Genomic DNA, 26,749 nt, shown 5'->3' with positions numbered 1-26,749 from the left:
TTCAGGTACAGTGCAATCACTCTGACAATTGCTGGTTGGACTCAGCCTTCATCTGTTGTGTTCCACAGTGCTGAGTAGGGTTTTTTCTCACCCCTGAACTTCTGTCATGGTGTGAGAACAATCTAGGATGCCACATGCCCACGTGATTACTGTGGTCACACTTGCTCTTGTTTTGCCTTCCTGGTCTGCTGGACACAAGCACGTTCTGCACTTGGGGCCAAGTGCAAAACAGCAAAAAGAGTTTGTTTAATGCAAACTAAAAGGTTTTTATATCAGTGTGTCCTCTAGATATTAAAATATAAGGAATATCTCTCTTGGGCAAAGATGCATCTTAACCACTGTCTATTTTGGAGTCCTGGCTGTATATTGCAGCACCTTCCCTGCTTCTCCTTAACACAGAATTATGAGGCTGCTGCCAGCTCCCCATGGAACTCGGCTTTTCTTTGGAATCCAGGGCACGATTTGAGTGCCAGCAAATGAAAGAGATGTTGCTTTGCTTTGCTTCAGGTAGTTGTCAGAACTCCAGACTCTTCTTGATATGCCCATGTTGGCTTACTTGGATGAAGCACTACAACCACTAGAAGCTTTGCACCCTCTGCTGGAAAAGTATTTGCAGAGTATAAGGATGAGCAAGTTGAAGTGCAGGTTCTGAGGATCTAACTTGGAGCATGGCCATTAATTACATGAAACCTGTGGTTCACGTGTCCTTAAATTAAATATACATGAGAGGTACTATAAGGTCATAAACCACCACGTGGTTCCAATTTTAAATAGACTCCCACCCCTCAGGTCACATGTCCTTGCTCGTGTTGGTAGGAGGCACAAATCCTGATGGTGTTGGATACACCTGGTGTGCTGTCCCCAAGGTGTATGTGCTGCTTTGGGTGTGCCCTACACTGTTGGAAGGCAAGTCCTTGAGTTTTGTGCATCTCATCCTTACTGGCAGAAATCCTGGAAGTAAGTTGTGTTCACTTTCACCTCTGCTTTGTTTAAAAGTACAGTAAGAAAACAAACACACACAGAGCCACAACAGAGTGCAAGTGTTCCCAGAAGGCCCTGGCCTGAGGTTGGCAGATTGTCATATGGGACTCTTCAAGCTCTTAATAAGATCTGATAACGCTCAGTTTAAGATCCCCCATGAATCAGCCTTTGATGCTCAAAGTAAAACTCATGTAACCTCTTACAGAAGGCAAACCTGATGTTTGAAACAGCAGAGCTAGAACTGTTTTTCTGCCACGATTCTTTTTATTTTTTTGCATGTTCATTCCTTGATGGACTAATCTTACACATCCATCACCAGGGGCAAGTGTGTTTCACTGAATTGGCTGCTCGAGTCTGACTTGAGCATTCACACAGAAATGTCCTGTAATAGGGAACTCTTGTAGCAACCAGGATGTTGAAAGCTGTATATCCTGTTAGTGGGACTACAGGTACAGTTTTAACTTGCTTATGCTTATCATTTATTTCCCTCAATGTAAAGAGGTGACATGGACTGATTAAAAACCTGCTGATTAAAAAATGTACTGATTAAAAAGTGTCTACTATATAGAGATTAAGCTGCCTGAAGTGCATACATTTCTAAGGCTGTGACCCTGACCTGGGTCAGAGGTTGCTGCCTCTCAGATGCTCATCCTTAGACTTGCTGGCAGAACATCACTTCCCTAAAGTTCTTCCTAAAATTTGTTATTAGAGCTTTGGGTTTGGCTCCATGTTTTAAAATTCCCACTTTTAAATGTTAGAGGTATTTCTTGTGGGTTTGGACAGTCTGTGCTGGGCAGGGTTGGCAGACACTGTTATTCTGAGGAAGGTGGCAGGATGCTGCTGGCAGTGAGGGTGGGGACAGCAGCTGGGGGCAGTGGCCTTTTCACCTGGCTCAGCTGCAGCTCAAACACTGCAGTTAAATCACTTCAGTTAAATTTGTACAATACTTATTTGTGACATCAGACAAGCCCATAAGGTGTCTCTCATCCATCTGACTGGGAATATGACAGAGATTCAGTGCAACTCTGAGGGAACCTCATGATTTTTGGAATCCAATTGCAACAGATAATCTGCTTAACTGGAATTATTTGTATATGATCCTTCTTATTGATCACTAGTTTGAAAAAGATCTTCACCACAATACAAATTATAAGATTCTTTTAACTAAGTGATTTGACTGAAGATCTTGCAGCTCTGCTCCAAAGAGAGGGCTCAGGGGCAGGACAGAGGTTTGATCCATGTCCCATCCCAAACATACAGTACAGCTGAAGCTCCCATGTCCTCACAAGGCACAAAGTCCTAACAAACAAGATTTCACTGGTTCTGTTGATAAAACTTACTCTAATTTTGTATGGGTTTGAGGGATAGCTGTGTCCCTGATCTCCTTCAGGCTCTCTAGGTGCTGTAAAAATCTCAGTAAATAATAGCAAGTGCAAAACAAGTTGTTAAAGTGTGGTAGTAAAATGGAACCAGAAACAAAAAGAGGAGGCTTTTAATAGATTGGGCCACAGTGCTTATAATTACTTACCAGCTCTCTTCATGCAAATCTAAAAGTAGCTGCTTTCCAACAGGCTAAGTTTCAATCCAGTTATTTACATTACTAATTCAGAATAGTATTCTTACTGGAAACAGATTTCAGGGGGAAAATATACTTCCTTAGAAAAGGAATAATTTTGTAACAGAAAAATGTGTGAATATGAGCCAGTAATTGACTGCTCTGGTTTAATCCTTTTTAAAAAAAAAAGAATCTCAATGCTTACAACCTCTAAAACATGCTCTCTCAGTGACCATTAATGGGTTTTTTTCTGTCAGGCAATGTTTTTGGGTTTGGGATTTTTAGAGAGATTTTTCAGCCTCCTGCTTCAGCAGTGGTGATGTCAGTTATTTACATTTCAGTAAAATGTTTGTCGTAGCTTTCAAATACATGGGGACTGTAGACAGACAGTGTTTATCCCATTGTAAAGACTGTCAGGAATGGCTGGCTCTAACAGCACACTCAGGCCCTGTATTTATGTTTTATTCTCTAAACTGTTGGGCCCATTGGGTATGGTGACCACAGCCAGGGTGAGGAGGGGTTTTCCCCCCCCCCAAATAGTACTCTTAATCATCAGAAACTGAAACAATAAAATTAAAAACTGTTGAAGAACTAATGTATGGGAATGGAGCACATGTGAGCTTTTGTATTGCTCGTGGTAAGTTTCTTCAAATATCTCTACAGAGATTTAAAATTGCCCCGTGTATATATGTGTGAGTATGTGTATATAAATATATATATGACATGTATACACAGACAAAATAGATTTTAGAAGCAAATACTGTACATTATAAAGACTCAGTATTGTTAGTTAAAGGATATTTAAGAATACAGTGGGAATTGTGATTTCGAAACTCTTACACTTTTAATTTTGGTGCTGCAGGTGACCTGTGTGTTCCTCATGTAGCAGAGTGGGGTAGCCATCAGAGAGAATTGAAAGATATTGAATATAATGGCTGAATTTTATTTTTCAATAGAATAAAATTCTGGACCAGCTGAAAGGCAATGATGTACCTTTAAACTTTTCTTAACCTGCTATTGATTATATTTGGACTGGATGTGGCCTTGTTGCTGCACATAATTGTGTTGCCTTGAATTAGTATTAGACAAGACACTGTAATTTGATATGAAACTTTTGAAGGAAACTTGAGTTCATAAGCTAAACAAGAGTGACATAAATAGGAAGTGTATTTTATGCTCCATTACATCTCTGGAAAAATCAGACTTTTTATAGCACACAGGCCATAGCTTGAGGTTTGTGGGTTTTATTTCTTAAATGAAGAAAATTGTCAAGTGTGAATTAGAAGCAGCAAATTTTAAACCTAAATTTTGACTAAAAAGAATTGATCCAAGTTGAACTTGGTTCTGCTAATCAGCTAGACTCCATGGAGGCAAGGATGATCAGTGTCCCTGAAGAAAGCAGGAGTGTTAGCAGGTGTAGCAATGATTCAGTAATCTTTGCAATATTGATGATATTTTTTCCCCATACTAAATTGTTTTGGTTGACTCTGTGAAAAGGAAGAGATGGAGAGAAGACAACAGTAAAGGAGTTTGGGAGCTGTGAATAGAACAGATTGCTCATTTCAGTAGCAGAGCGTTTCTGTGGGCAGGCTGCAGTCACTAATTAAGTTTGTGTTAAGGATATTTAGACCTCTGGAAGAAACCCAGCATAAAGCCTGATACATGGATTCATGGAGGGCTGGAGGAATCACTGGAGGTGGCAGCTCATCTGTCACCATGTTACCTAAGTCCGAAAAAGCATCTTTTTTTTTTTTATTTTAGTGAATTTACCTAAGTCATGGACTAGTGGCTTTACCCACATTGTCTGTATTTTGATTTTATATATATACATGCATACACACACAGGCACATTATGTGTATATTGTTTAATATACCATTTATTCTGTATAGCCCCACAATGGGTTCATTTCTCAGTTGGACTGAAACTTTAAAAAGTTATTTAACATTTACCTTTAAGTAATGTAATACTTAATTATAGTAATGAAAAGCTTGGTCGAGATTCCAGGCTTTTATAGGCAGGTTTGTGGCTGTGAGGTGTTTGTATTCCTTGGCAGGATGATTTCTGGACTCAGCCCCTTGTGTTTGCTTGTTTTCTGAGCATCCGATGTGTCTCCACTAGAGGACACTACTGGCAGAACCAACAGCAGATCCTTTGAATCCTTACAAGTAATAAATCTATTTAGAAGTAGAATTTCTTTTTGACATCAGGTTCAGGTGTCACTGTGCTTAGAAATGACACAGCTCTGTTTCCCACGGAGCTGCTCCCAGCAGCCTGCCTGCTGGTGTCGGGTGCATGAGAATTCCTACCTGGATGATCACTGTATATCCTGACAAGACTTAAACTTGCCATCAGTTCTGTAGGAAAAATAGAAGTACACACGTGCAGAGTATCCACTTACAAAGGAAGGAGCCCCATGCCCACAGCTGAGCAGCACAGAGAGCCCCTGTGGTTCGTGCTCCCTGCACGGATTGGTGGTGCAGAGCAGGGTGTCCCGGCCAGGCCTGGAGCAGTTCAGCTTGGCTGCAGTGCAGCACTGGCAGGGGACCAGCAGCAGGACTGAACTCTGGCACAGCTGCCCAGGCAAATTCGTGGCTGGGGATGGAACAAGCTGGAAAGGCCTCCAAGCCCCCATCAGCCCTGTGCTCTTTCCACCTCCACCCTTGTGACGCTGCGCCGGGACCCTGCGGAGCCTTTGGGGCTGTCGTGTGTAACCTGCTGCCTTTCTCTTACATGAGCTGTGTCTTTTGGCTCCTGGCCATGGGAAGATTTTGGTGCATAGTGCACTGGTTTACACCAAAAAGCTTTCTTTTATATCAGGCAGTGGGCATTTCGTGGCCAAAATTTTTAGGAAGCAAAATAAACGCTCACACACTGCCTTAACTGTGCTTTCATCATTGTGGGTTTTGTTCTCTGTGAAAGTAATTGCTACTCTTATTTGTTATAATGAGAAGTTAAAACTCTAAGGTTCATTTTAGCTAAACATATGATGTATTTCTGTGCAAAGAATGGCTTAATTTTTAATCCATCCATTAATTTTTCAACTTGGGATACTCCTGCAGTAGCCGGTTCCAAAGCTATAGTGATGTCACATGAAGGGAAGTCATTAATCAAATGTAAAGCTGAATTATAGCTGTTTAAAAACGATTTAAAGGCAAAATCCAAACTTTATGAAGGGTGTTGAATTACAAAACTTAAAAATGAGGTTTTTTTAAACCTAAAAAACTAACTAACCAGTTTTTTTAAAACTAAAAAAGAAGTTTTACCAGCTAAAACTAGAACTCAGGCCCTTGTAACTCTGTATATTGCCACCAAAAATCTAATAATTTTACTCACACAGAGGGTAACAGGGAATTCTGTATTTATGCTTTCTTTGTTGCAAATATTAATCGAGTCTTCAGCTGTTCATAGGAAAGTACAGAACCTGAGGCAGAGCATGAACTCCAGAACTGATAAAGCAGATATAGTTGATGGAGAAGCTGAGATGTAAATAACCCTCCTCAAAAGTAATTCACTTCTTTAAACCCTTTACCTGAGAGAGTAGAGAATTTTAATGTACAGATGATCAGCACTGAGTGCAAGTGGTGGACAATGCCTCTAAAACACACTCTGAAGAAGGTTCAGCAGTGTTCAAAGCCTGGAGTATCCATATTGTCCTGCCTCTACCAGCTTATCTGCAGAGAGTCCAAGCTGCTCCTGGTAGTGGAACCATCACCTCCTCTGTCAGCTCCAGCAGCAGGTTTGAGAGTCACAACCCGGGGCTGGGAGTTCAGAGAGCAGCCCGGGGACAAACACAGGAGGAGCTCCTCAGACAGCATTTTCCACCCAAACAGCCTTTTCCTGTCACTGCCAGGAGGAAGTCAATAGGTCAGGTGTGTGTTTTGTGGTGCAGGTTGGACCAGGCAGCTTTATATCATCAGTTCATTTGCCCAGAGTTTCTGTAATCTGTGGATTAACCTTTTTCTCGAGATGAACATATAAATAGGAACTTGTTACTGGAGGTCAGCCGCAGAATATTTTTTAACTTGTTTGCTGGACATGGTATTAAAAGGCAAGTTCAGTTCACAGATAAGCTCTGCAGTGTTCTTACTCCAAGATTATTTGGAGGTTGATTTCTGTGCACAGTGGATGTAGTTAAAAACTGCTGTGGGATGTAATTAAATGCTGTCAGCTTCCAGTGTTGCAGTAATTGTGGCTTTTTGCTGTGAGATCAGGCTTCTGCATCAGTTAAGAACTGATACATCATATCAGAGTGGATATAATGGATATATCTACATTCCAAGGTATGCAAAGTTTCTTCACTACAGGACAAGAGATATGTTTTAGTGTCGTTAAAGTCCAGACACTGATTTCTCAGCCATGAGAAAATGCCCTACACGGGCACGTTTCTGCTAATAGCAGACACCAGCTTAGAGATCATGATAAAGTAATGATTATCATAGTCTTTAAGGAAATTAAGGTTTTATTTAGTTTGGTCTGATGATATATCTATAGACATATTTTCTTGGAAGTATTTTTAAAATTCAACAGTGATTTGAGACCGTCACTTCTGACTTGAGAACGTGTCACCCAGAGGTCTGCTCTGATGTTTGCAGTACCTCACAAACCCACACTGTTTATGTGCCCCACAGCCCTTAGGAGCTGTCCAGATGGGGTTGTGGGCAAATAGTCCAAGAGGTTACAAGGGAGCACCCAAGGCAATCAGGGTGAAAGCTGTGTTTAGAATTCAAGTGCTCTCGACCGCACGACGGGTCTTTAAACAGCCACCGCTTCCTCTCCGTGTGTCCTTTCCCACATCATTTTAATATCTTCAGGTTTGTTTGGATTGCTCTGGTTTTTGTAGTTTAGGTTCAGCTGAAATCAGTGCTGCTTTCTAGTGGCTGACAGCTCTCAGTAGTGACCTGTCAGCCATAGGATTTTCAGATTCAGTGTTGCAGGAGATACCCGACTTTCCTAACTCACTGTGCAGTTTCTTGTCAAATCAAATGCTGAGAGACAACAGGACAAGATCACATCATTGTGCTTTTTATTTACCTGTTTGAGAACTTCTATTTATGAGATTAATAATGAGAAAAAGTCAAATTGGCCTCAGCTAATGGAGCCATCTATGGAGATCCAGGAGCAGTTTTTCCTGGTATTGGACTTAAACCTCTGTCCTTACTTTCCTCCTTTAATTGATGCACTTACTAGATGCTCTGTTATTTATAAATAGACTAAACATTTATTTTTAATAAAAGCACATGCTGCAGTGCTGTCTTTCAAAATACATATAAAGATAATTCTTACTTTTCCAAACAACAGTGTGTGTTTCCTGTTATGCTGCTTAGCATGAATGAAAGCAGCTGAACAGGTAGCATGGAATTCACTAATTTACCTTTGCCTGTCTTTCCTTTATGCCTTTCCCTGACACTTGAAGCTTCACAATCAGGATTGTGAGGGTCCTGTCCTTGTCAACAGCAGTGTAATAGAGTGCCTCTGTGACTTTACCATTGAACTGAAAAGCCACTGCAAGAACTTGGAAGGAAATTGGGTAAATAAGGTTCATCCTGCTCAGTGAGATCATACAGTGGGTCAGTAAGGAGTTTATCGAATTTGGTTTAACCTCACAACGTGGGCAGATGTTTGGAAGCAGAAAAATGAATTGAGTATATGATGGCATAGACAGAAATCAGGTTTATGCACACAGGACATTTACTGTTTTCAGGACAGGCTTAAGAATCAATAGTATTGGTATTGAACCAATTTTAAGTCACTTGCCAATAGCAGACTTTCAGAGTATAGTACTAAATACCTCTCCTTCTTTTATTTTTGATTTAGTTAAAAAATAAGCTAAACTTCATCTTTCTACTACATTTGAGTGATGTATCAGCCACTTGCTTTTTCACCCTTTCTTTTCGTCGCTCTTAGACATTTGTCTTCCTTTGCACTAAATGTGCTCTGTGAAGCTGCAGGTGACATAGCTGAGCTATTGAGGGGAAAAGCCAGTATTACCCAGATGGATCAGATGGTGGAGGCTGAGCTCAGGAGTGTGCAAATACTGAGTGTTATGCAGGGAGTGAAACACCTTCTGCAGGATCAGGCCCCTTTACCTGCCTGCCATCAGATGCCTGGTAACCACCCTCTTTTAGGTGAAGCCACGGAGATTAGTCAGTGTGGAGAGTAAACACAGAAGCCAGAGGAGCTGCCTTATCTTTAAGGCTTCAAAATCAGCTTTCAGGCTTCAGAATTTGCACTTTGCTTTGCAGGACGAGGCAGGATGGAGCATTTCTCAAGGCCTTCTTTCTGGGGCTTTAACCCATTAGCACCTCAGGAGGAAGGAGGTGCAAATACATGATCAATGTATCCTCAGTGTGAATGAATATCTCCCCCCAATGGTGTGCAAATGCTACTGAGCCACTTCTGGTTCATGTTTTAATCCTAAACTAGTTCTCCATTGATGTTCAGTGGTTGAAATTTTATTGTGGGTGAATTCACTCATGTTTGAAAACCAGTTTGAGATTTTCAGATGGAGCGAAGTGTTGTTACAGCATTAATTTCATTAGAGACAAGTATTAAAGGGAACAAAATTGGCTATTTTAATAGAAAATATTATTTTGATATACTCTACAGTCCTTTTCAGTGTGTAAAGTTTTATGTCTGGAGGACTACTGAAAGAATGTAGATTTTCTACAGTCACAGACATACCCGTGGGTTTGTATGTCCATGTAGATATACTTGTGTATTTATTTAAAGGGGGAGGAAAGGAAAAAAAGAAAAGGAGGAGCCAGCCCAGGATTCAGTTGTCTGGTTTGTTTTTCTAAGGCAGCTTTGAACTGCATTTCTTAGCCCCTGGCATTTTAGATAGAATCTTCAAGCACCAGATAAAAGGAAAGAAAAAAATTCTTAAGGTGGATTTCAACTATATTTTACTAATTAGTTATTATTTTTCCCTTCAGTGAACAGTTTAAAAAGTGTAGAATAGTTGCACAAGTTTAGTGTGTTGTTTCAAAAATAGAAGTCAGACTGTTTCAAAGTATTTGGGTTTCAATCAGAAATATTTTCTTCTGAACAGCTTTAGTTCCTGAGGTCTGTCCAGACAGGCTTTCCAGGTCAGCTTCTGATTTGGACATTCTGCAGGACTAGCAGAAAGCATTCTTTGGGTTGATGAAGGAAAAATAATTTTTCTGAATTTCCTTTTTAATCTACATGAAAATATTTATTTTGGAGGTTTGTCTTGGAGAGTTTACACCAAAGTATTTCAATTAGTTCAAAAATATTTCAAGTAGTCAAAATGTGAGGTGGTAAAGTCACATAGAGCAGAGATGGAAAAGCTGACATTAAATCATTTCAACTGTTAAAGCTCAGCATTATTTCTGATCGTGCTCTACTGATTAACTAATAATAATACTTTAACAGGAGAAATGTATGGAAGTGAATACTTTGGTCCAGGACGTTGGATTTCACCCAATAACTCTTGCACCAAATTAATAAATTATGATTTAACTAGGATCATATTTTTCCAGTAGATAATCAGGTTTGATTTAAAAACTTCAAATGATTGAGAGTCGACCATATCCTAAGTATATTATGCTCATCATTAATTACTCCTGGCATTAAAAAAAATCATTTGATTCTTACCTGAACTCATCCGGTTTCAGCGTCCAAATATGAGCTGTTCCTGTGCATTGTCAGAAATCTTCTTCCCATTCTGGTTCTTCCACCCTGTCCCACCATATTTTTACTTTCCCCAGCACAAACTGAACTGTACTTGTGTCGTGCCTGCCGGTGAGATGGATGTCTCTGCCCTGGTCTCTCCTGTTCTCCAGGCCTTGCAGTTTGCCCTTGCCCTGGGCAGGGGGGAGCAGCAGAGCAGGACAGAGGTTTTGGTCTCCCCTCTGCCCTGGAGTGCTGCACATACAATCCCAAAGCTGTTGCAAATGGGTGCTGGCTTTATTTCGCTCTGTGTTACTTTGCATCACCCACTGACTTGTATAAATACATGAGAGATTTTCCCCCAGTGTGGTTTTATTTCGGCCCACAGTTCATATTATGTGACTGCTTTAATGAGTGCAACAAAACCCAGCCAAGTACCAGCACAGGCCAGTTGGCTTTTTCATGGCTTTCTTTGTTGACCATGTTGAGTAGGATGAGGCATATGTGTAAATCACTCTTTCGGAGCTGTGTGTATTTTCCTGTACCAAATGTCAGATAATGAGATGAAAACATTATATTGAACTTTCTATTTAGCTCTGCTCGTTTTCAAATTTGCCAAACATACTTGTATCCCCGGGTAAGTGGTGCTTCTGAGGGTGCCACAGATGCCAAGTCCTGATAAAATCTACCCTATCTTGTTAATGAACACACAAACAGTTGTTCCCCATCTGCTGCCTCTGTCTGAAAGGTTAGGAAGCCCTTCCTTCTTGATCACAAAGGACATAATTATTGTCTGTAGAGGAGTCAAGTACAAAGACAGTCCATCCAGTCTGACCGCTACTACACTGCAGGCCACCAAAGATTAACAGCTGCTTCTCCTTTGATTAGGTTAGGTAATAACAGTTACTTTAGTTAATAATTGGATGGATTCCCAGGCCATGTAATTCAGGTTTAGGCTGTCATTTTTTGCTGGCATGTAGCTGAGCTGTATTACTGGAACAGAGCCTGTAATCCTATTAGTCAGTTGTCACTCAAGCCATAGGAGAGAAGGGGAATTCAGATCCATTAAGGTGTTGTAACAGGTAGGTAAATAAGTCAACCACACTTGCCCAGTGTGCAGGGAGTTGTCTTGATTGTATGTCACACATGTTTTTTTAAAGGATTAATTTTAAGTTTCTAAACACGTTTAATTCACAGTCGATCCATAAAATGGTTACATGGTTTGTCTAATTTATTGTGATTTCTGTTTACTGTGTAACACATGCATTAGTGTACACACACTTCCCACTAAGTTCCTTGATTCATGCACTGTTCTGAAGTTGGAGACTGTGTGCTTCACATGACAAGTTTGTGATGGTCCAGAGACTAAGAATACCCACTTGGTGTCACAGCAGCTGTGTTACCTTCCCCCTGCACAACAGCACCTCTGCACTGCACAACGGTGGGCTTGGCAGGGATGAGGAAAACAAGACTCTCTTCATGCATTGGTTTGGAGTGCTGTGTCTGCTCTTCTCAGGGCTGCATCTCTGGTTTTGTTTTTCTGATGTTTAAGACACATCTAGGTGGCATCCCCAAGGTTTCTGCGCCTCCTCCTCGCTGTTAAAAAATGCATAGATGACAGTAATAATCATTTTTGCCTACATGTTCATTTGTCTCCCCTCTCCTGTGTCACCAGGTAATGTCAGAGCCTTGAAATCCTTCTGTATTTACAAGTTAAATTGTTTAAAAATATTATTTGAAGTAGTTGAGAATTTCTGAAAATATATATGAGCAAGTCAAATCTTTACACACTGTTTAAAAACAATGTGTAAAACCATGTTTATGTATTTTCTGTTACTCAAAGAACGTGAATCCCATTATATGAGTTGCCTTTGCTGAATAACCCTCCAAATCTAAATGTGCAGCCACTCAAAGAACAGTTTCTGTAGTGAAATTATGAAATGGGTTTCATAAACAGGAGAACTCAGTCATTTGGGAGACTATGTTAGAAGTCTGGAGGATTCTTTCAAGCAACCAAAACATTCAGTGCTGGTTTAAGCTCTTTTCAAATAGGAATTTAATATTTATTCCCTGCAGGATCTATCATTTTTCATACTCATATGATGCCTGATCTCCTCAGAGCTTTAGTGTCACCAGAGTAAAAGCTGTAGTTACCTGAAAGGGTCTTTCTTTCTGACATGGGTTCAGATGGGGACCAATTTAAATAAGAATATTATGTGAACAAGGGCTTTGAACAACTGAGGTGCTTCAGTCCCCTTCTTTTGCATTTCTATTATGTTTTAATATGTACCACCTAACGTAAAACTTTAGCACTACAGGACATTAAGTGAGTTTGGATGATATTTTCAAGGATATTGGTTAATTTTGGAAAGACAAATTGGATAACATACCTTGCTCCCTTATGTTTATGGTCTAAGAAAGATTTCTTTAGATACAAAAAATAGTTAAAATCTGAAAATTGCCTCCCGTAGGAATTAATTCAGACGTATTTTGTATGGTTTGTCTGCTTCAGAGACAGAATAACAGTATGTTTCAACACTGGGGAGATGGAATGCTGTGTGTTCTTTATCCATGGCTCACCAGGAGGAGATCTTGTGTCATGGACAGCTGAGGGACAATTCCTGGTTTCCCTCTTTCCTCTGGTGCTGTAGTCCCACAGTGTTCACTCTGAAAACATCAGCAGTGCAATACTCAAGTGACCCTTCTGCTGCTTTGTTTTCCCTTCAGTTCCCCTGGCCCAAGGAGCTGTGCCTGAACCTGGAATTCCTGAAAGCAGGACACTTGCAGTGTGTCCAGGGTTGTTCACAAGCACCACATACCAGCAGCTACTTTGGGATCAACGTTGTCTTCCAATAAATGGGTTAAAAGCCCTTGGAGTTCTCCATCTTAAAAGAATCACTGGAGATAGATGTATTAAATACCATGCCAGAAGTTATGAATCCCTAATCTCTACATGGCAGTTTTGTAGACCTGTGTAAGCACAGGGAACAAATACTGTGCTCCTGGATCTTCCCCAGCTTTGCTGCTGGTTGTGTCGTACTTTTACTTTTACCCCTCTCTTCCATGTACATAGGTGCACTTATTTTCATGATGGGATAAGTGTCAAGTGCTAATGAATTTTTATGAGTAATCTAGAGAAAGGAATAATAGGACATAAGGGTAAATTATATAAAATCAGGAGAGATTACAAACTTGCTTCTGCTTGATAGAAAACTGTAGTAGTGATGGAAGTTTTTGAAATTTAAATGTGTATTTTGACAAGTGTACTTGTGTTTTTAGTGAAGTATTAGACAAAAGTAAGCCAGGCACCCTGAAAAAAGTCTGTCCATAAAAGAAGTGATGCTCCAGATTGAAGTGGAAGGAGAGCACATAGGAAATCAAACAGCTTCAAAAGGTTTTATATTCTTTTTGAAGAGATGACCATCTCCTCTCAGAATAGGGAGACGTTGCTTCTTTCACTGTGACTCTGGTGACTGATTCAGGGGGGAGGGAAGTTCCTTTCTGGATGCTTCACTGCTAGATATTTATGGAGAAGAGTTCTGGGAAAAAATCACAGCTAAGAGAAGTTTACATTAAAAAAATATAAAAGAGAAGGTTGGCTTTAGCATTAAAGACTATAGAGTTGAGAAACAAGCCAAGCAGGAAAATGTAGCAGTGTACGATTGCAAGAATGGAGAAGTTGCTGAGGGGAGAAACAAAATGAGTGCAATAAATGGGATGTAACTCAAGAGTAACGGGATGAAATAGAGAAAGGGCATATTTGGTCTGAATGACAGGAAAGACTTCTTGCCACGAGAGCTAATAGCTTGTGGCATAATCTCCCATGAGAAATGGGGAAAGTGAGAAGTGGAAAGTGCTGGGCACATTTCAAACTGGAGTAGCACTAACAAACAGGCTGCAGCAAATGAATCAGCAGCGTCTCGTGGCTGTTGTTGTGCTGCAGTGCCACGGGCAGACCCCGAGATCCTGCACTGCCCAGGGCCTGTGTCCATCCCTGGGGGAAATGCACACCTGAACTCACCAAATCCCTCTGTCCACCTGGGGAATTCTAAGCTGAGGTGGACATGGATAGGTTGGAAAGGCCCCTGGCTCTGTCTGGAGGAGCTGCCCTGCTCTGCTGGAGGAGCAGGTTTGAGAACTGTGGCCGTGGGCCAAAGGTGCTCAAATAATCTCAATAAATAATGATTTGTAGCACGACTGTTTCTTTGCTCTTTGGGTCTTTTCCTTACGGCTCTATCAGGAGTTTAGTGGAAAGTGTTGTTTGGAGCCAAGGGTGGCTTAAGGAGGCAGGTTTTTGGGGGTTTTTTTTTTAGATGGAAAGGAGGAAGAGGAAGCAGAGGAAGAATATATGAATGAAACTCAAAAATAACTCTTCAGTTAAGGCACACTTAGCGGGCTAACTGAGCTAAAATTAACTGCTATAAGTTATGTTTATCAGTTAGCCTGTAGGAAATCAGTGGTTTATTTTCTTAACTGCTTGGTGAGTTGGCACAGAGATTTCCACTCATTTAAAGCTAGTTATTCCTTTGAAGAGGTAAACCTTTTGGCTGTCTAAAAATCTACATTCAGTTCATATTAATTGTGGAAAATATTTTCTTTTTGAATATCTGACTTCTGTGAACAGTTTTTCTGTAGCTAGGAACTTAAATACAGTACAACTGTTGGCTTGAAAGAAAAATGTAGTCCATCTAAATCATATTGTAGCTGGTTAATTATTTTTCTAGTGGTTCAAATAAAGATTTTATTGTCAGTCACTGGAAGTTTTTTCTGCTATGCAGTCTGTTACAGTAGAATACATTCTTTACAGACTAATAATAATTGTCTTTATAGAGGACCCCCCATTTTTTCCCACATGCCAAGTGCTTGCAGCATTGGGGGAAAAAAGAAGAAATTATTCCTTATTAACTAGAATATCATAATGGTTGACAAAATCAAGATGATCAAATGCAAACTGCAAATAAAGTTATACAAAATTAGCAGCTTAAAAGCAGAGAAAAGAAGATCTTACCTGTTTTAAACAGTTAGGAGATAAAAGCAATTTTGCAGGAAAGGAAAAGGGTGTCAGTTCTAAAATACTGGACCTGCTCCAGCAAAACCTCAGTCATTTGCAAATGGTGAGAATAATGGTAGGATGGTGTTTAAGAGTAAAATTCTACTAAGTGGAAGTTCCAAGTGGACACCAAGGATAAAGAGATCTGCCTAAGCTATTTTGTGCACTACTCATATTAGGGGTTGTCTATATTTTTTAAATCACATACAAAACAATACAGTTACAAAGTAATAGTAAACAGATAAAGATTATCTTCATTAAAATCCCATAACTGTATGTCATTACAGAAAATATGGTATTCCAGTGTATTACCTGTGTAGTACTTGATAGGTACATGTGATACTTGAAAATATGTAAATATGAAAATACAAAAATACTTGTACATATGATAATTGAAAAAAATAGCACCTGAGAATTTCAACTCCTGCTCTAAGGAGTGCATGAGCAGTGAAATGCTGTTTTTCAAAGGTGTTCAACATGATAAATAAATGTATTAAGGACTTCCTACGGTGAGAAGATCCACGACTGTCAGGCATACCTTTTGTTTAGCAATTTCTTTAATTTCTGTTGGTTCTCTTCTGTGTTTGTGTTTCCCTAGAACACAGCAGATAAAATAGCATTCCGGGCTGCAGGAGGACTGACTGCCCTTGAAAATGTTCTGCAAGTGGTGACTTCTCCCTCCAACCCGAGCGCAGCTTCCCGGGTCCCCCTCAAGTGAGTATGGTGGGGCCCTCACCTGCCACTTAGAATCACTCCAATATTCATATCTGCTGCTTCACTGCTTCTTCTCCTCATAGTCCCCTGCTGAACTTTGGAATAAAACTCCTGCTGTGCTCTACGCTGCCCTGGAAGGTGGAAGGCATTTCCACTCACCCTCTGCTTTCCTATTTTGAGCTCTGATATATTTGAGCAGCAGCATCCCTAACTGGACAAAATGAGAGAAGACAAAACTGTGTTAAACAGAGGAGGAGATACATGTCTTTTGAAGTTAGTCTGTAAGGATCTCAAGTGGGAAGCAGGAGAATTTTTTAAAGGGTTGTAATTCACTGGAGTCTGACTGCTTTTACAATTAAATAGCTGTAAGATGCTGCTTGCTGAAAGGGCTCCTACAAACAGGTAAAACAAAATTCTTGTGGATTAGAGAAATTCCTCTTTATACAATGTATGAATGGAGAGGTTTAAATATCTAATCCCTAAAAAAAAGTGGTGACTAAGCAGAATGCCTACAAAATCTGGTAACTCAAAAGCATGCTCTTTTCCCCAATCTCTAACTGTAGTTTTTGTACAGTCAAAAGCACATAGGTGCTTTCAGAGCAGAGCTGGGGCGTGGTTTTAGTACAAGAGAAACCAAGCCCAGGATATCCTGGTGTGTACCACTGTTGTCATTTGTTTGTAGATAGATTGTAATATTGAAATAATTGGAATTTATGCACTACGTTGCAAGAGTCTGGATTAAAACTGGCCGTAATATGTTGGCAGGACAGCTGTGAAGTGCTGGGAAAGAGCACTAAGGAAAAAACATGCTTTTAATATCTTTAATTTGCTCTTCAAAGAAAATAAATAAAGTTCCTGCCTTCTCAGTCATGCTGAATGCACTTGCTGCAAGTCCAACCAGCTCCAACAGTGAACAGTTCTGAGCTGGGTCCATGGTGAGCAGCTCAAGGGCAGCCTTTGGACTCCTTGATTTACAGAGTCTCTAATTTTGAGTTATCTCATCAATGTGGGATAAACTTTGCAAGGGAAGGGATTGCACTCTGTGCCCACACAGTGTAGATTTAGCCTTAATTTCTTAGAATGGGCACCTTCTATATATCTTCAGTTTTTGTCCTTTCATTTTAGGAGTAGTCTTGCTTTGTTGAGAAGGTTTTTTAATATCTTTATTTAATATCTTTAATTTGCTCTTCAAAGAAAATAAATAAAGTTCCTGCCTTCTCAGTCATGCTGAATGCACTTGCTGCAAGTCCAACCAGCTCCAACAGTGAACAGTTCTGAGCTGGGTCCATGGTGAGCAGCTCAAGGGCAGCCTTTGGACTCCTTGATTTACAGAGTCTCTAATTTTGAGTTATCTCATCAATGTGGGATAAACTTTGCAAGGGAAGGGATTGCACTCTGTGCCCACACAGTGTAGATTTAGCCTTAATTTCTTAGAATGGGCACCTTCTATATATCTTCAGTTTTTGTCCTTTCATTTTAGGAGTAGTCTTGCTTTGTTGAGAAGGTTTGAGAACATTGTGTTTACATTACTTCAGACATTTTGTTTGAAGTTTCTTAGACAGTCTGAGGATATATTAGTTCTCAAAGGAGCTTGTGTGCCCATAAATAAAGCCCCATGTTAACCACCCTTGTATAACAGAAATCACATCCAAAGAGTTGATTAGAGGTTCTCCTCCCTGTGACAGTCGCTGTCTATCTCATACCCATTTCAGACCAGTGGTTTCTCAGATTCCTGAACCTGTTCATGACTGAATTATAAAAATTCTCTAAACATTGTTTTATTAACACAAGTTTTCCACTAGTTGTATTTTCAAAAGAAATATGGGGGCAGAAAAGAGATTAATATAAACCATTCTGACAGCGTTGTGTGTTAAAAACATCTTCTGAAGAGCTTTGCTGCCCTCCTGAAATACAGCATTTCATTCAGCTGCACTGCAGAGTGCAGTCTCCAGTTTGTAGTGTCGAATTTGGGAAGTTATACATCAAGTTGCACGTAATTTGACACAGGATCTTGCTCTCTAAAGCTCGCTGCTCTTGCAGGATTTTTCTGATTGCTTGAGTCTGACTTAGGGAGTCTGGAGTCTGCTGGAAGTGTCCCAGGGAACTCAGTGTTGCTGCCTGGGATGCAGAGCCTCCTCTCTTGGTATTTTGTGGTCTTTTTGATAGAGGAGAATGTTTTGTGCAGAATCTGCACCTCAACTGTTGAGAGTGAGCAGCAGTTCCAGAGGGTGGGACTTGCTGTGAGCACTTTGAACCAGGCACAAACCATGTTCATGGGAATTGCTATGGTCTCACCGAAAGGATTTAGCAGATTTTTCATATACAGAGTGTTTGAGGGAGGTTCAAAACCAAAGGATAATCATGGAATATATGTAGTTCTTTAAATGAGGGAGAAAATTCAGATCACATTTCTCCTCATTTAATTTTGAAATGAGTTAGAAATTATTTTTCTTTCTTCTGTGCAAATATCATTTACCTCCTGACTTCTTAAAATGTGAACCTAGGGAGGCAGCAGTTTTCTCTGTTTAAAGACAAGGCAAAGCCCTGTGGAAAGAAGCTGAATTAAGACCTTTCATGAATTGCCCTCCAGTCTTCCCTCAGCCAAAAACACTTAGCTAAAGGACACTACTGTACTTCAGATTGTTTGTGTGCTTGTGCAATGTTTAACCATTTGTACCCATCCTAAATTGGGCATTTGTCTGTTGCTTTGTGATGAGGATAAGCTATTTACAAGTAGGTGAGGAGATTACACGGGCTATTATCTACATCTCTCTTTCTCCAAAATCCTGGCAGTATGGTGCAGCTCAGAACTTTAATCCCATGTCTACAAGATAAAGCTTTATTATCAGAAGATTTAACAATGTGCCTGTTGTTTTGTGCCACTGTCCAGATTGGTAGTTAGAGCAGCAGGACGGGAAATGCTGAGAGAGAGAGACGTGACATTTATGGGACAGATGATACATTTGGTGTTGGGGCAGTTTTTCTCCCCTTCAAATAAATCACTGAAAAAGGGAAAGAGAAAGCAGTGGGTTACAGTAAGTTTTATTATTGGTGTTAACATAAAAATTAATGTCCAGCCATGTTACTTCTTAAAGCAGCATTTTGTAATTTTCCATAATTTGTTCAGTTCTCCACAAAATAAACCATATTCAGCAGAAGTTCTAAGGGCTTCAGAACCTTTTGATATTTTTCTTACACTTCCACTGAAGAGCAAATGGGAGCTGCACAGCAAAACAATTTATTGCCAAGAGATGAGTCTCATCCCCTTGATTGTCTTGCACCTTTGCTATGGGCAACTCATTCAGCCCCTTTGTGCCATGACACCTTACTGGCCTTGACAACCTAACAAACCTGCTAACAAATGAGGCTTGTAGGGTTTGTTTAATTAACATTTGTGAAATACTTTGATTCAGGTTTATTGTTATGTATCTTTATATTCATACAATTTCTTGCATAATTTATTTAAAGCAAATATTATCGGGATAAAAAACCTCAAACCGTAATTACACACAGAAAAAGAAATTAGTTCCCCCCTAATATTATGGATGGAATTGATACAAATTACTTTTTTCAGTAAGAACTATTTTGAACTAAGAACTGGTTTTATACCTTGTTCTATGTAATTTTTACTTGGATTTATGAGCAGACAGTTCTAAAGCTGCTCTGTTACTGTTCATGCAGTTTTATAGGATTGTTCACAACTTTTTTTACATGAAGTGCAGAACAAGTTTTCTCATTTTCGTGTGAGGTTATTCCAGGTAGAGAAATTAGCAGTAATTGGTACAGGGACATAAAGACACTCTAAAGAGAATGCCCACTGTGCAAGTTCAACATCTGAAACCTGCAGCATCTGTCCCTTCCCATGATACATTCCCACTGTCTGTCTCAGCTGGATCTGGGGCTCAGGGCTCAGGAATAAAGAGATGTTGCCCTCATATGCAATATAGGAACAAGTTTGAATATTGAAAGCAGCTCTGTAAAATGTTATGAAACTTTTGGATTGAGAGCCAGGTCTTGCAATGAAATGATTGATAAACCAGGGACTGGAGAATTTTGGTAAAAAATTTCCAAATTCTATCCCACCTGTAAATATTGGGGCAAATTACTTGTTTGATTGTCACTTGTCATCCAACAGTTTATTCATAAGTACAGTAACATTTCAGATTGAAACTCTCTCTGGTTTTGGAAGTGTCTTGAAGCAGAATTGATGCTGAGTTTTGTCTAAATTTGATAATGTTTAGGTTTGTATTATTTCACTGCCAAATGGAGCTTTTTGGATTATTTTCTTCAGTGGTAATCAAAGTGCATTCATTTATAGTCTTCAGAAGTTGTAATTAATAAGGAAAAGCTTTACACTTGAAACAGGTTAGTTGTTATATGTTGATGCCCTGATTTTTGTAAAGCAAAGGTTAAGTTCTTGCCTCTGTATCCTGGTGCACTGTCGTGGATTAGCTTTGTGTGGTTGCATACTGTTGATGCCTCAGTATTTTTAATAAAAGTTTAAGTTTGTCAACTTGTTTATATCAGGCAAATTGAGGAAAGTGAAGATGTGCTGGCATGAAAGAAATTCACGTGCAGACATATAAACTGTTGAGACCTAGCTGGATTAAAAGGAATCCTCCTCCTTTTCTTTGTACTCATGCAAAATAAATGTAACATATTTTTGTCTAGTTTAAGGACAGATTTCTGTTATGTCTCAAAGTTTGTGTACCATAATGAGTGTGTTATAATTGGATTTACTCTGGAGGAAAGCCTTGCTTCAGAGGGCAGCCTTTCTGTGGGGCTGGGCTTTACAGAGCTGTAAAGCTGATTTGTGAGTGTGATACAAAGTTTAGAGCAACATCAGTAATCAATAACCACCTGCTTCACGGGAGCCTGGGGCTTTGGGCTTTCAACTGATTCTGATATCTCCTGAGATAACAGGTTTGGAATTAAGAGCAGCTAAGAACTTCCAAAAGGGAAGAAAATGGCTGGAGATGCGTTGAGTTCCCCACCCCAGCACATTTAAGGTGCATTTAAACAAAGTTCTGCCTTCGCCACTCGCAGCCCCTCGCTCGTCTCGGAGGCCTCGTGCAGAAATGGTGACAGTTGACAGCTGTTGTTCCCTTAATAAGATTAAAGTAAAGAAATTAGTTGTGCTGTCTTTAATCTGCCATTTAACACTGCGAACCACCTGGGGACACTTCTGTGCCGACACTCCCAGCGCTGAATTCCAGGCAGAGCGCGGAGCCGGCGCGTGCCGTGCCCAGAATGCGTTCAGACGAGCCGTAGTGAGCAAGCTTATGGTATCAATTAAATGAGCCCTCTTTATTGTGCTGAAAAATTAATTTGACATCCATTTGCTTACAGCACCTTTTCAAATTGCATTATTGGAGCCTCTGGAAACACGAGTATTCTTTCTGACACCGAGGTTCAGCGGGGAAATAGGAGAGCGTGACGCGTGGCTACCGCGGAATTTGTTCCTTACATGAAGTGGGAAGTTCTTGTGTTTTCAAATGTAAAATAAATGATCCTCTTAGGAATTAGGAATCCCATATATCAGAAAGCATTTATTGCAGTGATTTAACTAAATCACCTCAGAACTCTGAAGTGCTGTCAAAGTTAACCTACAAATTCATATTTGACACTTTGGGTGAATTATAATGTTTATATTGAAATGGGATTGATGTTTATTTTAGAAGAGCTGATAAAATGAGAGAAGCTGATTTAAGCATCTTCTCAACAGAAAATAGAGACTACCAATATAGTTTCATCTCTTTCTCCCTGTGAATACACCTACACAGGAGAATAATCTTCTGTGAAAGGTAGAAGTAAGTGCCTAATGAAAATATTTTTTAGCATGAGGGAACTAAATACCTTTATATAATCAGGATAGGAAAAGAGAATTGTGTTGCAAGGCAATTAATAAATGCACATGAAGCATGCTACTTGAATTGTCTATAGGGTAAAAATTAGGGGAAATAGGTGAAAATTAACCTGCCTTTGACCAAAAATTAATTACTTAATACTATTTTCACATCATGTGAACTGGAGATTGAAACTGATTTAATTAGACAGAGTAAAATTAATTACCAGTACAGTAAAAATAATATGTCTTGGTAATATGGTGGTACTCAGAAAAGGAGGAAAAGTATAAATACTCTCGCTTCTTTTCTAAATTCAAAATTATTTCTCCAGCTGAAGCAAAGGCAATCCAGACATACAAATGAAAAAAATTTTACTCTTAATTTTTCTGGCCTCTGAGCAATGGCTTTTCTTAGCTTGAGAAATACAATGTCTGTATGTGAGATGCTTCCATTTCAGCTCTGGGGAGTCAGCTAAGTGACCAGATGCCTCAGTGATGAACACAGCAGTCAGTAAAGCAGCATTCCTTATTGCCTAAATAATTTTGTTGTTTCATAAAATATTTCAGGAGAAAGATAAGGCGTAAAACTCGTCTCTAGAAGTATGTTGAATCAGTCTGCAGCTTGTTCTGTGAAATAACCAGCTTTGATGATTTCACTGCAGTAACTTGGTGTTTGTTGCAGTCCCACTTTTGTATGACCTTTCAACAGTGCTCACAATTTATTTTCTTCTATGCAGCTTATTTGAACTGAGTCACATTTTTTCACATGTTGAAAAAACCCCAACAAAGTAAAAATTCTTTTCCTTTTGGTTTACTTTAGACAAACAACTTGAATGTCTAGCCATCTGTATTTATTATTGGATATATTTACGATGCATTTGTGTTGTGTGTCTCTGTGTGTGTTTGTATATTAACAGTGATAGCTTTTGTAGTAAGCAAAGTTCAAGAAATGAATTTTGTGTTTATTCTGAAAAAGGATTCTCTCCGGTCAGATTAATCTTCTTTGTGAGTATATTCCATAGGGCTGGTCCCTGTTTCCCTGCAAGTCCTGTTTTGAGAACCCTTTAATTGGAGCAGATGGAAATCACTGTGTGTGATGTGCTTGTGATTCTGTGTTGTGACCACTGCAGACCTGTCAGCTCTTCCCCCCAGTGGGTCAGTAGAATGGTTTATCAGGAGTTTCTCCTGCTCTTTTGGTTGCTCAGGACAAGTTCCTCCATCACCCCCATTCCTTACATTAGTGCCCAGGCACTGCTGGGAGGTCATGCCAGGAAAGGGACCTTATACCCAAGTTGATTGTGTGCTACAGCTGTAAGCCACCAAAAAATAATATTACATATCCAAATCATGAGATTGGCTGATGTTCTGTGTAAGTTTTGGTACAGGTTTTGAGAGCAGAAGAGTCCAGTACCCATACAGTCCATGATTTCTGATAAGCAGGGCCTTACTGTTTTGAAGTTATTAATTATGTAATTGATTTCATTTAAGGTATTAGTTCTGTTTGGAATCCCAAGCTGAAGAAAATGATTGTGAATTGCTGAAAGGTTGTTTTGTGATGTGCTGCCATTCGTTTGCTTTCAGTTTACTGAAGAAAAAGACCTAAAATTCTAATTTTTCTTCCCTTCTGACTTTTTAGGTCACTGTGCAGTACAGTAAATGTTTACAGCCTCACCTGCAGCAACTGCATAGAAAACTGCACCTATGTTCTCTTCAGTAATAAGGTCACTTTTCTGATGGACCTGTTGATACACCAGCTTACGGTATGTAAAACAGCTTTTTTAATTTTGACATTTTTGTATGCTTCACAAACATTTTCAGGTATTTAGATAAGAATGCCAGGAGATAAATGAGAATAAAGGCTTGAAAGAATAAGATTCTTTTGTTGTATGTATTTGGTGGCTTTATCTACTATACTCTGTAGAAATGGATATATTTGCTTCTACTAATAAGATCTGCAAAAACATACGTTCCAGGAACTCTACTGAGTGGATATTGTTCTATTTTTAACATTTTCTGAGGTTGTTTTCTTTAATTCGCTCTATAGGAATATTTAAAATACAGAATATTGTGAATTGTCCATGTGTATTTGATTTCTACTTGTTTCAGTGTCAGGAATCCAAGTCAGGTCAATTTGTTGCCAAAGTGTGATTTGCTGAAGTGCTTAAATAGCAGGACTCTTTAACGATGAAAGTTTTAATTTTCTGATGTTACATCTCATTTGAAATGTCATTAAATATTTTATTTGAAAACTCATTTTTAATTCATAGTGACCTGCTCATCATAAGATATTTAGTCTTGGTTTTCTGCTTATAAATTGTGTGTATGTATTTTCATGAGCCAAGCAGTTTGTTAATTGAAAAGTTATGTACATACTTTTAATAATTTAGGTGATGCTGTTGGAATCAACAGCCACAGGACTGTTGAGGAACACTTTAAAAAGATAGTCCGAGGGTCCTCGACACAAAGAAAACCCAAATGCAACCTGTGCATTCTCCTCTAAGTAGCTGCCAGCTCATTGTTCCTCACCAAATCTTTCCAAGAGGATTCCAGGTATTAGGTTTCAGTTGTGCTTAGTGAAAGGTGTGTGTGTTGTGCTGGGCACTGCTGGCTCTGCAGGGCTGGGGGTAATTCCAGCCCAGGGGAAATCCCTCAGCACTTCACAAGTGACAGGATTCACTCTGCTGCCAAAGCCCTGCCCTTCTCTCCCTGCAGCTGTGCAATGGCCTGCACTTTTCCTGAAGGAATACAGAGGGTATTTCTTAGGCAAAGTTGGCCACCTAGAGCTCAGAGATGCTACAGGAGGATAATTTACTTCAGTCTGTTGCCAAATATTACCCTTGAATTGCAGCAAAACTGTAATTAAAGCTTAATGTTTCCCATGATCCACAGTGGACTTTTCTTTCCTGTGCATAAAGTCTCTTATGTTCTCTTCATGCAAAATTGGCCCTTAAACCAGGATATCTTCATAGTTCCATGAGGTACCTGTGTGAGTACAAAACCCAAATACAGTGCTGCTTTTCTAACCCTGATTTTTCTCTCTTGAAAATATTATAAATCAGGTCAAGTTTGAATTTTTCTTTTTTATGAAAAAGAAATGTACAAAAAGAGAGCAGCTCCAAATACCAAAATACTGAAATACACTCCTTCAAAATACTTAACTGCTTCCAGTTTTCCTGGTTTGGTGAGCTGGATGATGCAGCCTTTGCCCATGTTGTGTGTATTTCCACTTACTGTTGGAAAATGAAGCCCAAGTAATACCAGTAATAAATGAAAATGTATATTTGCAAGGTTTTAACAAACAGTTAAACAAGTGTGTCAGTATTTACTTAATACAGAAACAGAAAGAATCTGGTTTTGAGAAACATTTTAATATCGTCTTAAATACATCCAGCATGAACCTCATTTCCAACCAGTTTAATGTGGGTTTAATTTTGGTTTTATTCATCAACCGACTGCAATATCATCTTCACTACTTCAGAGCTGTACATTTTAAAGAATAAATTTAAAACAGTCACTTTTCATTGGTGACAAAATGTTCATTTTTCTCCTCAAAATATTGCTTGAAGGGTTATAAAAAAGAAATAATTCCTCCAATGAAAGTACCCATGGGAAATTATAGAATAACAGATGGACTGTATTTGTCTTTTCTTTTTGTGACATCCTGCCCAGGTTAGTAGTTTGAAGTGTCCTGTTTAGACCTTTCCTTATCTCCTACCTAAACAGACTGGTAGGAAACCTTCTGTAGACTTTACCTACCATTTGACCTTTGTGAGCCTCCTTAGCTCAGGTAATGCCTAAGTCTGTTGAGGTCAGCACTGGTGTTTCCTGATTTCCATGATTAATGGCTCAAACCTTCCCACCTACATTCATACAAGTCCTGTGCTCGGGGTGTAGCTTCATTTATTTACAGACTGCTGTCTCTGCTCCTCTTTGTCTCCTGTACCCAGAAGACAGTTGCAAAATAATGGGAACTTTTCTGATTTTATATTTGGGAAGATTTCACAGTGACAAAGCCAAGTAATTAATAGAGCTGTAAGTGTTGTAATGCCAGTTTGTTAGTTTGGAGGTTTTATTTCCAGTCAAGTGACAGCTATCATGTACTTTCCACGAAGATATCTGAAAAGCCATATATAAAAACCATACCTATCTGTATGATATCATGACAGATCAGTGTGATTATTTTTTGAGGCAATCTTTAAATGCAGAATATCTGAAAATTCTAAATAAAACATCATTAGTGGATGTAAAAGCATGTGCAACAAACATTGCAATTTAAGTGGCAATCAAACAAATGTAGAAATCAAATGTGAGTTACTTGTTAGTTTTTTCTTCTCCAAAATACAGTGCTTAAATCTGGACTATATTGTAGGTAAATGGCCTATGAAATCTTAGTGGGTTTAAGTTAATCTGGCTGTCTAGGCACAGGGAAGTAATTTTTCTCCTTAGTTTCTTCACTGGAATTTGCTGCCTTTTAATTGGGGTATTTCAGAATGACAGTAGCCATCCCATTGCAGTTTATTTGTGGTCAGGTTTTTTAATCATCTGTACTGCATCAAAAAAAGGCAGGTCCATGTTTGCACTGATGGTGGCAAGAATTGTGAGATCCAAGGCACGTCTGTGCTTCTCTGCTGTTCTGGTCCATTTTGGAATTACATCTGTGTCCATAGTGTGGCACTGACAGTTCCCTTAGGCCCTAAGAACAAGACCATGTGGAGGGCAGTAAATTCTGAAAACAGGGCTGGAGCAGAAGGAAGTTATGACCTGCTGAAGCGTTTGGGGGTAGGGAGTTTAAAAAGTGGAACCTTCACCTGCACCATGCTAAGCCCATGCACTTCCTGGGCCATTTCCATTTCTTTAGTTCACTAGGTACTACATAGAAAATCTGACATCTTAATCGTGCTGTTTTAAAAGTAGACATTTTTCAGAGTGTTTTTGAGGCAAGCCCAATGACTACACGTGCAAAAAGCACAAAAT

General features: G+C 39.4%; 1 protein-coding gene across 1 annotated transcript in view; it reads left to right on the top strand.

The window, feature by feature from the left end:
• Positions 1–26,749, top strand: part of SCAPER (S-phase cyclin A associated protein in the ER) — a 142,215-nt gene that overhangs the window by 76,203 nt on the left and 39,263 nt on the right. Inside the window, exons 24-25 of the mRNA XM_051770357.1 lie at positions 15,815–15,930; positions 23,412–23,535. Of these exons, the coding sequence (XP_051626317.1) occupies positions 15,815–15,930; positions 23,412–23,535 (240 nt within the window). The remainder of the gene's footprint in view (positions 1–15,814; positions 15,931–23,411; positions 23,536–26,749) is intronic.

Source organism: Manacus candei, unplaced genomic scaffold, assembly GCF_025592945.1.
Source record: "Manacus candei isolate 608988 ecotype Guabito, Panama unplaced genomic scaffold, ASM2559294v1 h1tg000119l, whole genome shotgun sequence".
NCBI lineage: Eukaryota > Metazoa > Chordata > Aves > Passeriformes > Pipridae > Manacus > Manacus candei.
Note: the sequence above shows the minus strand (reverse complement) of the source record. Positions and strands in the feature narration are given on the sequence as shown.